The sequence below is a fragment of the Schistocerca gregaria genome, chromosome 3 (assembly GCF_023897955.1).
Source record: "Schistocerca gregaria isolate iqSchGreg1 chromosome 3, iqSchGreg1.2, whole genome shotgun sequence".
NCBI classification, from domain to species: domain Eukaryota; kingdom Metazoa; phylum Arthropoda; class Insecta; order Orthoptera; family Acrididae; genus Schistocerca; species Schistocerca gregaria.
The window spans coordinates 249249501-249262507 of NC_064922.1; the positions used below are offsets into that span (position 1 = coordinate 249249501).

The 13007-nt window shown below is 41.1% G+C and overlaps 1 protein-coding gene across 9 annotated transcripts in view; it reads right to left on the reverse strand.

Moving 5' to 3' along the window:
* The window catches only part of LOC126354782 (uncharacterized), a 216743-nt gene that overhangs the window by 37349 nt on the left and 166387 nt on the right, over nt 1-13007 (reverse strand). For all 9 annotated transcript variants that reach the window (XM_050004680.1, XM_050004681.1, XM_050004683.1 and 6 more), the window contains one exon: nt 4596-4771. In XM_050004680.1, the coding sequence (XP_049860637.1) occupies nt 4596-4771 (176 nt within the window). The remainder of the gene's footprint in view (nt 1-4595; nt 4772-13007) is intronic.

The window sequence follows — 13007 nt, forward strand, 5'->3', positions numbered from 1 at the left end:
AAGGTCTCAAGCAGAGACTTCAAAGGTTCTGTGTCATGCTAGGCTGCAACTTCCTGGAGTTGTGGCATAGGGTTGATAATATAGGATCCCCCTAAATGGGTTAGGTGTACACTACACATCAGAGCTGCTGCTCAGGTAGCTGACTGTGTGTGGGATGCACACAAAGTTTTTTTAGATTAGGTGTCTTTCCATCCAATCCATATAACAATTGCTGTAGGGAACACAGAAATATCAGTGTAATATCAAAATAAATACTTCCAATAGATAAGAGTATTACAATCCTAATGGTTAACTGTCAAAGAACTCACAACAGTGCTCTTGAAAAGCAGTAAAATTCACACAATTCTAGGTACAGAAAGCTGGTTGAAACCTGAAATTGATGGCAGTGAGAATGTTTGGGAAATTTTAAGTGTATGGTGAAAGGATAAGCAAATGGAAAATGTGAGTGGTGCATTTGTTGCCGGTATAGGTTTCCAAATCATACTGTAATCATTGGTGGAGACTTTAATCACCCAACAATCAACTGAAAAAATTAGTTTTGTTAGTAGTGGACATACTAAGACATCCTGTGAAACATTGATAAATGCCTTCTCTGAAAACTACATATGACAGATAATTTGCAATCCCACTTATGATGGAAATATATCTAACGGTGACATATAGATCTGAACTCTTTGCGAGTGTCCACATCAAAACTTGTATCAGTGACCATGATGTGGTTGTGGCATCAATGATTAGCAATGTAAAAAGGACAACTAAAACAAAGATATATATGTTCAGTAAACTAGATTAAAAAATCAGCAGTTTTATACCTCAATGAGGAACTTGAAATTTCAGCGCAGGGCAGGAGCATGAAGAAGAACTATGGCTGAAGTTTAAAAGAATAATAGACAATGCCCTAGATAAATATGTACTGAGTAAAACAGTCCATAATGGGAGGGATCCTCCATGGTACACAGTCACTGTAAATAAACTTCTAAGGAAACAGAGATTACTGCAACAGGAGTAAAACAAAGTGTAGTGCTGAATGAAATGTGTTTGGTCATCAAGAGATCAATGCATGATGCTTTCAATGACTACCATAGCAGAATACTGTCAAATGATCTCACACAAAAAACTAAAGAAATTCTAGTCATATGTAACAGCTGTTGGTGGCATCAAAGTAAGTGTCCAGTTGCTAGCAAATGAGACAGGAGCTGAAGTTGAGGATGGCAAAGCAAAAGCTGAAATGCTTAACTCCATTTTCAAATGTACCTTTACAAAGGAAAACCCAGGAGAATTGCCCCAATTTAATCATTGTACCACTGAAAACATGAGTGAAATAACTATTAGCATCAGTGGTGTTTAGGACAGTTGATCATTAAAAATTAACAAAGCCCCAGGGCCCAATGGAATGCCTGTAAATTCTTTATTGAATTTGTGGCTGGGCTAGCCCCTCTTCCAGCTATAATCTATTGTAGATCCCTCAAATAATAAAATGTGCCCACCTCTTGGAAAAAAACACAACTCACACCCATCTACAAGAAGGGTAGTAGAAGTGATCCAAAAAACTACTATCCAATATCCTTGAAGTCAATATGTTGTAGAATCATAGAACATATTCTGAGCTCAAACAAATGAGATATCGGGAACAGAATAATCTCCTCCATGTCAAACAGCATGGATTCCAAAAACATTGATCATATGAAATCCAACTCGCACTTTTGTCACATGACATACTGAATTTCTTGATTTCCGAAAAGTATTTGAGTCAGCATCACAACTATGCTTACTGTCAAAAGTATGATCATAAGGAGTAGCAAGTGAAATTTGTGACCGGATTGAGGACATTTTGGTAGGAAGGATGCAGCATGTTATCTTGGATGGAGAGTCATCATTAGATGTAGAAGTAAATTCAGGTGTGACCCAGGGTAGTGTGTTGGGACCCTTGCTGTTGATGTTGTACATTAATAGCCTTGCACATAATATCAATAGTAATACAGTTATATCTAATGAACAGTATAGTCTGCAAGAAGCTGCTTAAGTATTCAGGCAGATTTTGATAATGTTTAATGCAAAGATTGGCAGCTTGCTTTAAATGTTTAAAAATGAAAAATTGTGTACTTCACAAAATGAAAAAAATGGTATCCTATAACTATAATGTCAATGAATCACTGTTGGAATTAGCCAACTCATACAAATCCCTAGATGTAGCACTCTGTAGGGATATGAAGTGGAATGATGACATAGGCTCTGTTGTAGGTAAAGCAGGTGGTAGGATACTGAGGAAGTGCAGTCAGCTTACAAAGGAGATTGCTAACAAATCACTCAAGGAACTCATTCTAGAATATTGCTCCAGCGTGTGGGACCAGTACCAAAGAGGACTAACAAGGGATATTGAACATATACAGGGTAGAGCAGCACAAATTGTCTCAGGTTTGATACATGACAGAGTGTCACAAAGATACTGAAGAAACTGAACAGACAAGACTCTTGAAGAGAGTCATAAACTATCCCAAGAATGTCTGTTAAACAAAGTTTCAATAACTGGCTTTAAATGATGACTCTAGGAATATATTACAACCCTCTACGTGTCATTCACATAGGGATCATGAGGATAAGATCAGAACAATTACAGCACACAAGAGGCATTCAACCAACCATTTTTCCTGTGCTCCATATGTGAATGGAATGGGAAGAAACCTTAATAAATGGTACAATGGGACATACCCTCTGCCATGCATTTCATGGTGGTTTTCAGAATGTAGATGTAGTTGTGAATGTATTATTGCTGGCAAAGAATTTAACTCACATGATATAATGCTTCATTTTATAAATGATGATATTCAGTGAGCCTCAGAAACTCATTGTTCATATGGCAGATTGCAACACGAAATTTTATTTTACCAAGGGGAAGATAGATGTCATTTCAACATCAAAATGACAAATCCACAACCAGATGAGGAAAAGAGTAAGGTTGACTGGTGATTTCTGAAAGCATTAAATATCGTATCTTGAAATGTTATTAATCATTCCATCAATAGGTCATTTATGCATATACAAAAACTGAAACCGGACACCTCCTCTATCTCTGATTAAAACAAATCAAGTTATGTTCTGAAGTGTACATGTACTTAGATGATTTAGATTGTGGAGTAATCTAACCAAACTAATCCACTTCCTTTCCCAATATTTACTTGGATTTTTTGTTGTTTGCTGTATTATAAGCACTATAATTCACTTCTTTGAGCAGTTCCCACAACTTATAATGCCTTTTTGCTTTTAATTTTAAGTCCGAAGCTCCAAGGGTGAAAGTGGAAGGGGACACTACTATAAAAACCAATCAATTCTGTAGAAGCTTCTCTTTTGATGTCATTTGGATCTTCCAACCCAACACTATCTCTCCTGAACTACATACCATGTAGATGGGAACATACCTTCAAGCATATTAGTCTAAAACTCTTCTAGCCCATTCCCAACACTTTTCATTTACTTTCAGTCTCCAGTCTACATACCATGTAGATGGGAACATACCTTCAAGCATTTTAGTCTAAAACTCTCCTAGCCCATTCCCAACACTTTTCATTTCCTTTCAGTCTCCATACTTCTTTTTTCCACATGTCAAAACTTTTTTCCTGCTTAACTTTTTCCCATACTCTTCTTTCTTCTAACCCCATGCCCACCCTCATGTTACTTATTCTGTTATGTCAATATCACCTTTGGTGTCCTCGTTTTGCTACTTCCCCTGAAACCCACCTGTTTCCTCCTCTGTCTTATCTCTTCCACTTACCTCCTTGCCCACTGCCAGCAGTTATCACCCCCTGCTCCCCAGCCCCCCCTTCCTCCCCCCTGCTTCCCCCCCCCCCCCCCCCCTCCCCACACACACAATTACTGTCAATATGAGCCATTGCTAATAGGTAGAAATGGGTTTGTTAGGGTATCTGTGTTTAGATATACATACACTAGAAACAGAGGACCATATCAAAGGTTAGTTACATCACTGTTTGTCCCCATTTGTATTTAAAACATACACATGATGGTCAGAAACACTCTATAAAGTTGATAAGGATGTTGCAGGGTAGGTTGTGCTGAGAAACAATCGTCCAGAAAAAAATTCGATATGTTGTGCCATTTCCTAATGATGTTAGCCAATAAAGTCATTGTGAGTGCAAATTGGAGCATGTACAGGTGCTAAAACGTGGCAATGCACAGCTATTTGTGGGTTTGTGGATTACCACTTGTTCAGACACTCATTACTGATTAAGATGAATCTCTTCAGGAGTGCTAAATTTAAGCTAGGAGAGAAAAAGCCATGTTTGTTCTGTTTGAGCAAACCAAATGAAGGGGGAAGTTTGGCAACACTGTCTCTGTCAGGCCACTTGAATTTGTGCCTACAGCCACCTGACTGAATAACTCCAATGCTAATCAAACGTGAAATGGTGCAATGTATCAATTTTTTTCTCTTAACAATATTTCTCAGCACAACCTTCCCTGCAACATCCTTATAAGATTTTAAAACTGCTTCTGATCACACTATATAATTCCACGGAACTTCCTAACAAGCACCACAGAGTTCCACAAGTGTTCCAGTTATTGAAAACATTTCATCATCTTACCTTGTGTAATAGAAGATCAATTTTTACTTCATAAGATGCTGGGCCTATATTAACAAATTTTTCAGTTGTGAATTGTATTCCATGTCTTGATATTGGCTTTCCCATAACATCACGTTGACAGCCAGATCCAAAACATACTTTTGCTGCTTTTGGTTTACTCACTACATAATGGAAATCTGAAATGTGAAATTAATGTGTTATTATAGAGCGCTTAATAGTCAGTTACCGGAAATGGCTTGTATCACACATTTTAGAAGTAGAGTTGTCACTGAATGAAAACAGTATTGCAGTAATAAACAAAATAGGTCAGGTATTATCTTGATCTCCAGCACAGTGTCCTAGTGCTTCCAGCTCAACTTGTTCATAAAATTTAATTAATTAAGCAGACTTTTTTTAAAGGAAAGTAAGAATAACTTAATTGTAACCATATGGCATAACCTAAGACTATCTTAAACATTCAAATTTATAAAAACACACCACATTACATGATCTGACCCAGAAACAAAGAAAAAATTACAGTATCCATTACAGCACAGTTTACAAGTTTGTTTGGCACTGAAATGACTGTATGTATCCCACTTGCATCAGCTGCTAAGTTTCCAAGACCAGGAAGTGAGCCACATCCTCTCGCCTCCCCCCTCAAAATAACAAATGTAAAGCTTCACCTGAAACCTTGAAAGACTCTTCAATTAAAACTTCTGGGCTGAGAGGTCATGGTTGCTGTATAAAACTGCTTTCTGATCTTTTGTCTCCAGCTGTGGGAGACATATTCTGAGGTAAAATGGTTCCTGCCACTAAGGGTTGAGGAGCTCTCACATTTATAGATGCATAGAGGGCACCACCATTTGTCACAGGATAAAGACTGTGTTACTATCTCTGGATGGTGTCATCATTCTCGATTAAAAATAATTAGTTATCATTCTGTGGGCGCAAAGTCAACATCCGTATTTTATGTAACTTCAAACGTTCTTCTTTTCTGTAAAAAATATTATGATGTTTATGAATCTTTATTTCTTCTTTATACATGCACACATGATAATGTGATTTCAATGCTAAAATGCTCATCTCAGTGAATTTTATTTCATAGTTCCCAAATCGAAAAACATGTTCTGCTATGGCTAATTTTTTGTATGTCCAGATGACAGTTCCTTTTGCGTCTGGCTATGCTGGTGTTGGCACTTCTTTTGCAAGATGTTAGATACTGTTAACACTGGTTTCATGTGTGTAAAAAGATTGTGAATGGGCACCTTATTGTTGTTGCACTTCATACAGTAATATAACATTTATGACTTATTCCCTAAACCCAACAAAATAAATGCACTTAAAATAAAGGAAAGCTTTCAGAAACTTTTACAATAGGATAAAAATATAACAGTGATATGTGCAAGATGCAATACTCTGATACCAACAGCAAACTAACAGGTATGCCAGTACCATTGTCCACAAAATCCAGTAACTCAACATAACAGAAATAAGAAGCACAAAGGCTAAGGATAAATTATTCATACATAAATACATTCAGTTTATGGAATAAGGTGCTATATGAATCTCTAAAAGATATTAGTTTCATACCCAACATAGAGAAAATAAGGTACATCATATCTGAGATAGGGAAGTGTATAAATACTGGCTAACAAGACAATTCCATCTGATCAGAGTTGCCATCACATGCACAGACAACTGAATACCAATAATTTTAAAATTTTTATATTAAGCCGGAATATCCTTGGTGGAATACAAATAATTAAAGAAGTATTGATAACTACTTACTGTGTAGTTAAGGGATTGAAAAGCCAATGAACATGTAAAAAAACTGGTAACACTGTTCAACTGCTGGAAAATGTCCATCTTTGAAGCCGATTAATACCTTTACATTGGCTACATCATCCCAGTTGATTACTCTGCCTTGTGCTGCACCTCAACTGAGAGTAGGAGTTGTATCAGGTAAGTGGATAAGTGAAATAAGATGTGGATGGGTGGGCAAAGGGTTGACTAAGATCTAAGAGAAAGAGCAATGACAACAGGGTAAGAATGTGATCTCGATGAGATTTTCCTAGTGCAAGAAGGGAGAATTACATGTAGCACATGATGAATTAGAATAGTGGTTAGAGGGAACAGAATAGAGGAAGAGGAAGAATGCAGACCAATGGCACATACTGAACTTTTTTTTAAAGGTATGTAGTTACAATAGAATAAAGTGTCATTTTTAGATCTCAGATCTGAAGACAGTGTCACAAACTGTAAATTCCTTAATCTATTTATTGCAATAGCAAATTATTTTTATGTATAGTCCATATATGTACCATTGATTTCTCAACTATATTTAGAAAATGTTGTGTAGATAATAATGCCAGGCAATAATATGTAAATCCAGTAAGTAAGGCTCTGACTTATCCAGTAGAGTGGAACAAAAAAACTTTTTTTGTAATCAGTTGATATTGGATCAAAATAAATAAATAAATAAATAGATTTGAAGTTACTGTAGTGGCAAATTTGTTGATCAATGGGTCATGGAACTCAGACATCAGCTGTCACAAGAGATCTTTTTCAAATAATAAAGCAAAGTTTGTAAGCTGTTCTAGAGAGTGTGAATTACATACATCATTTTTATCTTTGTCATGGCTAAAAACACTTGCTCAGCTGAGGATCTGGCTCCAGCATTGATCAAGAGAAGTCCAAAGAGCTATACAATTTCACAGTATGCAATCTGGAGATCATTCGACAATAAGTGTCAAAAAATCACTAACACTCCTATGACACATTTTTCTGAAAATACACACAACTAATAGCTGTGGTTTTAAATAGGGGAAAACAAGAACTGGTTCATAACAGTCTTTAAGTGATTGTAAAGAAGGTTCAATGTAACACTGTTTATACTGATCAGAATTATGAACATCCGTACATTCAAAAAATAGGAGAGAGGCCAAGTTATGGAATCTGCCTTGTGAATGAACATCACGGTGTACAAAATTTTAAGTAGATTTTTGCAAACTTTGTACCCAAATTGACTGGAATATTATTCATTGGGTGTTTAGTTACTAGTTCATCCATACACTGATCACAAATGACATGTCTTATATTCTTTCAAATGCATTACATTTAGTTTTTAATATTTTATTTAATTTTGTTGCACATTGGTCAATGCCATAAGCTCTAGTTGAAATATACCAAAAGAGATATCAATGGTAAGGAAAATGTCAGGTTCAGCCAAACTGGTGGCTGTCCGACCTTTGCTTAACGTGATTCAGAAGTGAAGGTCTCTTCACTTCAGCAACAATAACTTTATTGCGAGCACGTATCTGACGACGCCCAGCCTGCATGGACTGATCGGAGTTACGAAATTTGCTTCCGGCCTATACAGAAGGATCCTTAATCCTCGGGAAAACTGCTGTAGTTAGGAGAGAAAACAGTACTCGTCCACACAAGCCAGGAGGCACGGAACTACTCACTAACTCAAAAAACAAGCAATAATAATAATAAACAGAACTTATACAAAAGCTAGAAAACACAGCGCCTCTAGAGGCTGGTCGCGGGTGTCAGGGTGTCAGGAAAAACATATGTAGGTTTAACCTGATTCAACGCAACAGTCATGGTTTTGCTGTTCACTGGGATATCAATCGTGTGGGAACTGCGCCGCAGCACTTCATATGGACCAGAATAAGGAGCTTGTAGAGGTGGTTTAACACTCTCAGCGTGAAGCATGACGTGACGACATTGTTCCAGGTCCTGGTGCACGAAAGTGGGTGGCTTGCCATGACGTGTGGCTTTCGGAGGGTGAATCTTTGATACATGATCCCTCAAGCGTCGCAAGAAATCCGGCTGGCCAGTAGCAACTGTCTCTGTGACATCACCAGGAAGGCACAGTGTTTCTCCATAAACCAGTTCTGCTGCTGACGACTCCAGGTCTGGTTTGACAGTCGTCTGTAAGCCTAACAAGACCACTGGTAGTGTGGTTGTCCAGGTTTCTTTGTGGCACATCAGCGCGGCCTTCGAACAACGGTGCCAGCATTCGATCATTCTGTTGCTTGCTGGGTGATAGCTTGTGGTCTTTTGGTGGGTGTAACCACAGAACTTGGCCAGCTGTCAGTGGTAATATGTAGTGGGCATCCAAATCTTGCCAACCAAGTCATTGCAAAAGCGGAAGCTAATGGGTCGGCTGTGATATTATCCACCGACACTGCCTCCGGCCAACGTGTAAAACGGTTGATCATTGTAAACAGATATCTTTGTCCGTTCAAAAGTGGAAGTGGTCTGACTACATCCAAATGAACGTGGGCAAAGCAGGCGATGGTATGAGGAAAATCGCCAATCGGTGCGTGTACATGGCGGTTAATCTTGCAGCGTTGGCACTGAAGACAAGACTGGACCCACTCTTCTTTGATTATTTTGAGGTTTTCCTCATTACAGAGGCTTATCTCCAACATAATAATTTACTTGGAAATTACAATACAAACAATAACCGTTCTTAAACTATATTCTCAAAATATTTCTCTAGGTGTTTCGATCTTGTGTGTCTTCTTCCTCTGCGCCCATTCTCCTCATTGTGTGCTGTACATTTTGGATCCAGGTGGTCATGGGGCGTCCTCTTCTTCCTCTCCCCTCCGGTTCCCACTCCAGTATCAATTTTGATATTCTGGTTTTCTCCATTCGTCGTACATGCCCATACCACTGTAATTTCTTCCTATCCATTACGTCATATATTCTTCTTTTTCTTAGGGGGGAAAAAAAGGATACTCGCACACACACACACACACACACACACACACACACACACACACACACACACACACACACACACACACACACACACACACATATCCATCCATACATATACAGCCACAAGCAGACATCTGCTTGTGTCTGTATATGTATGGATGGATATGTGTGTGTGTGTGTGTGTGTGTGTGTGTGTGTGTGTGTGTGTGTGTGTGTGCGCGAGTACATACCTATCCTTTTTTCCCCCTAAGGTAAGTCTTTCCGCTCCCGGGATTGGAATGACTCCTTACCCTCTCCCTTAAAACCCACATCCTTTCGTCTTTCCTTCTCCTTCCCTCTTTCCTGAAGAAGCAACCATTGCTTGTGAAAGCTAGAAATTTGGTGTGTGTGTTTGTGTGTTATTTTATTGTGCCTGTCTCCTGGTGCTTTCCCGCTTGGTAAGTCTTGGAATCTTTGTTTTTAATATATTTTTCCCATGTGGAAAACACACAAACACACTCTTTGCCTTTACAAATGCCTGCTTGTGTCTATGTATGTGTGGATGGATATGTGTGTGTGTGCGAGTGTACACCTGTCCTTTTTTCCCCCTAAGGTAAGTCTTTCCACTCCCAGGATTGGAATGACTCCTTACCCTCTCCCTTAAAACCCACATCCTTTCGTCTTTCCCTCTCCTTCCCTCTTTCCTGAAGAACCAACCGTCAGTTGCGAAAGCTAGAAATTCTGTGTGTGTGTTTGTGTGTTTTATTTATTGTACCTATCTACTGGCGCTTTCCTGCTTGGTAAGTCTTGGAATCACCCGCGGCAGTCTTTTTGCATGCCCGGCCACATGAAACGTTGCAATACTAGGCGGAATGTCGGGCGTACCCCTGGATGGCACAATCCATGTACTGTATCAAAGACTTGTCTTCTAAAAGCCGGCGTCAGAAAGGGACGAGGTCAGCCACGAGAAACGTCACAGTATTGCAGTGTATCTTCTCCCAGAACATCAACGAGTTTCAGTTGCAATGTGGAAGCTGTATCTTTAACATAGGCAAGGAGTTATTCGTCGTCTCTCTGTGCTTGTGCCAGTGCAGGAAAGTCTACGGTACTGGAAACACTGCTAATCCGTGATAAGCAATCCTCAACAATGTTGTCAATCACAGAAATATGTCTAATGTCGGTAGTAAACTGGGCCACAAACTCAAGGTGATGAAATTGACACTATTCCGACGGAAGGCGAACGTGAGTGGTTTGTGGTCTGTATATATCGTGAAAGTTCGCGCTTCCACTTTGGGGCGGAAATATTTCACTGCTTGGTATACTGCCAGGAGCTCACGGTCATACGTGCTCCATTTTCTCTGTGCAGGCGAAAGCTTGTGAGAATAATATGCCAGTGGCTGCCATGCGTCGTCTGATCATTGTTGTAACATGGCTCCGATCGCTGTCTGGCTAGCCTCTACGACAATTGCTAATGGCGCGTCGTGCCGCGGGTGTGCGAGAAGCACCGCGTCGGCCATGCTCTTCTTTGTTGCCTCGAACACAGAACACATGTCCTCTGTCCACTGTATCAGAGACTTGCTATTTACTTTAGGGCCTGATAATGCCGCCGTCAAAGGTTCCTGCAGCTCCACAGCGTGAGGTAGGTGTCGACAATAAAAACTGAGCATCTCCAAAAAACGACGTAATTCTTTGATTGTAGTTGGTCGGCGTAGCTGCAAGATAGCGTTCACCTTCTCAGACAGAGGAAGAGAGCCTTCAGCAGAAATCTTATGACCAAGAAATGTCACCTCTGACTGCCCAAAAACACACTTGTCCACGTTCAAGACGACACCGTAACGCTCCAATCGCTCGAAAATCTCTTGCAGATGTTGTTGGTGTTGTTCATGGTCAGCAGAGAACACTAACACATCGTCCATGTAGGCGAAACAAAACGGTAGCCCCTGGAGAACCGAGTCTCTAAACCTTTGCCAGGTCTGAGCGGCATTGCGTAAACCGAAAGTCATAAATTTGCTTTCAAATAAACTCAACGGCGTTATTATTGGAGTCTTTGGAATGTCATCATTGGCCACCGGAATCTGTGTACACGCTTTAGCACAATCCAGAACTGTGAATAACATGGCACCATGTAAAGTGTGATTATAATCCCTCAGTAACGGAACGGGATATTTGTCCGGCACTGTTCGCGCATTAAGCGCACGGTAGTCACCACATGGGCGCCAAGCTCCATCCTTCTTCGGAACAAGATGTAATGTGGAGTACCACGGGCTCTTAGATGGCGTCAAATTCTGCCTTCGCTATCTTCAGTTGGTCCAGAGCGAGACGCCTAGGTCGGCATGCTACTGGGGGACCATCAGTCATTTGAATGTGATGCACTGTGTCATGTGGTATGAACCTGGGAGCGCTGGGCAGCCTGGTCAAGTTCGGATAGTTAAGCAGTAATTCAGTGTACTCACCCTCCGTAGCATGGACAAACTTGTCACTGTGTGTTGCGGTGTTGCGATGGAAACCCGTGTCTACTAAGCCAGTGACGCTGTCTACCAAGCGTGCGTTCGCAATGTCTGGCAGCAGGTGGTAGTGCGCCAGGAGGTCAGCCCCGACGATCACCTCCGTGACGTCAGCCACTGTAAAATTCCACCCGTACATGTGATGTAGGCTGAGATTAAGCTCCATCCTCTGTGTGCCATATGTTACGATGGAAGAATTGTTGGCAGCCATCAGACGGAAGGCAGTTGGCGGCCGTCAACGATGTATGGCTGTTCGTGGTATGATACGCCGGAGCTCCTATCGTTAATGAACAGGCACTTGGAGGATAACTGGCAGTCGGTTGCACCTATTGTCGACTGCCGGTGGCATCTGGGGGTGAGCATGGCGATGTGCACTTCCTTGCCTGATCACTGAATCGTTGGTGGTACCAGCACAATGGTACCTCGCCTTGCGGAGTGGTAGTACCACCGGAAGATCTGCTTCTCGAACGCTGCCATCTGTATCGGCTTCTTCTATTGTTGTCATCATCACGTGCGAGCAGCGCACTGACCTGGGTGCACAGAAGCTCAACCTTGGCCGCGAGTGAATCATGGTCGACCCGTGCTACAGACGCGGTACTGTTTGCACTGTTGTCCAACGGCGCGACTGCACTGACCTGAGCCGGTGTGATCGCGTCCTGATTCCGGTCTGCTAGCTGCACTACGTCATCCAGTGGCATGTCCGTTTGTGAGGCGATTATGGCTTTTATTTGCGGCGGCAGCCTACTGCTCCACAGCATTCTGAGCAGACTGTCTGGCACAGTAACGGTGTGAACTTTGCTGCGTAGATGTCTCAGGTATTGAGAAGGCTCCCTGTCGCCAATTTCTTCCTGTGTCAGAACGTGGCATATCCGGTCCTCTTGTGACGTGGCCACCCATCAAATCAACTCTGTTTTAGCCTGGTATAAGCTCCAGCCTTGGGCGGTGCTGTGATTATGTCCTGCACCTCAGCTGCATAACATTGGACAAGTTGGCTCACAATCAGCACAAATTTAGTTGCTTCGACCATTATTCCAGCGCAGCTAAGACTTTCCTCTGTCTGCCAGGAAGTCGGGCCAGAACAGCAGCAAATGGACTGCAATCCTGGAGGCGGCCTGCTGTTTGGTCATTATGTGCTTGTTACTTACGTAGCTCACGCCTGCTTCTTCTTAATCACGTCGGTTTCTGCTTGAATCACGTAGGGGTCACCACTTGT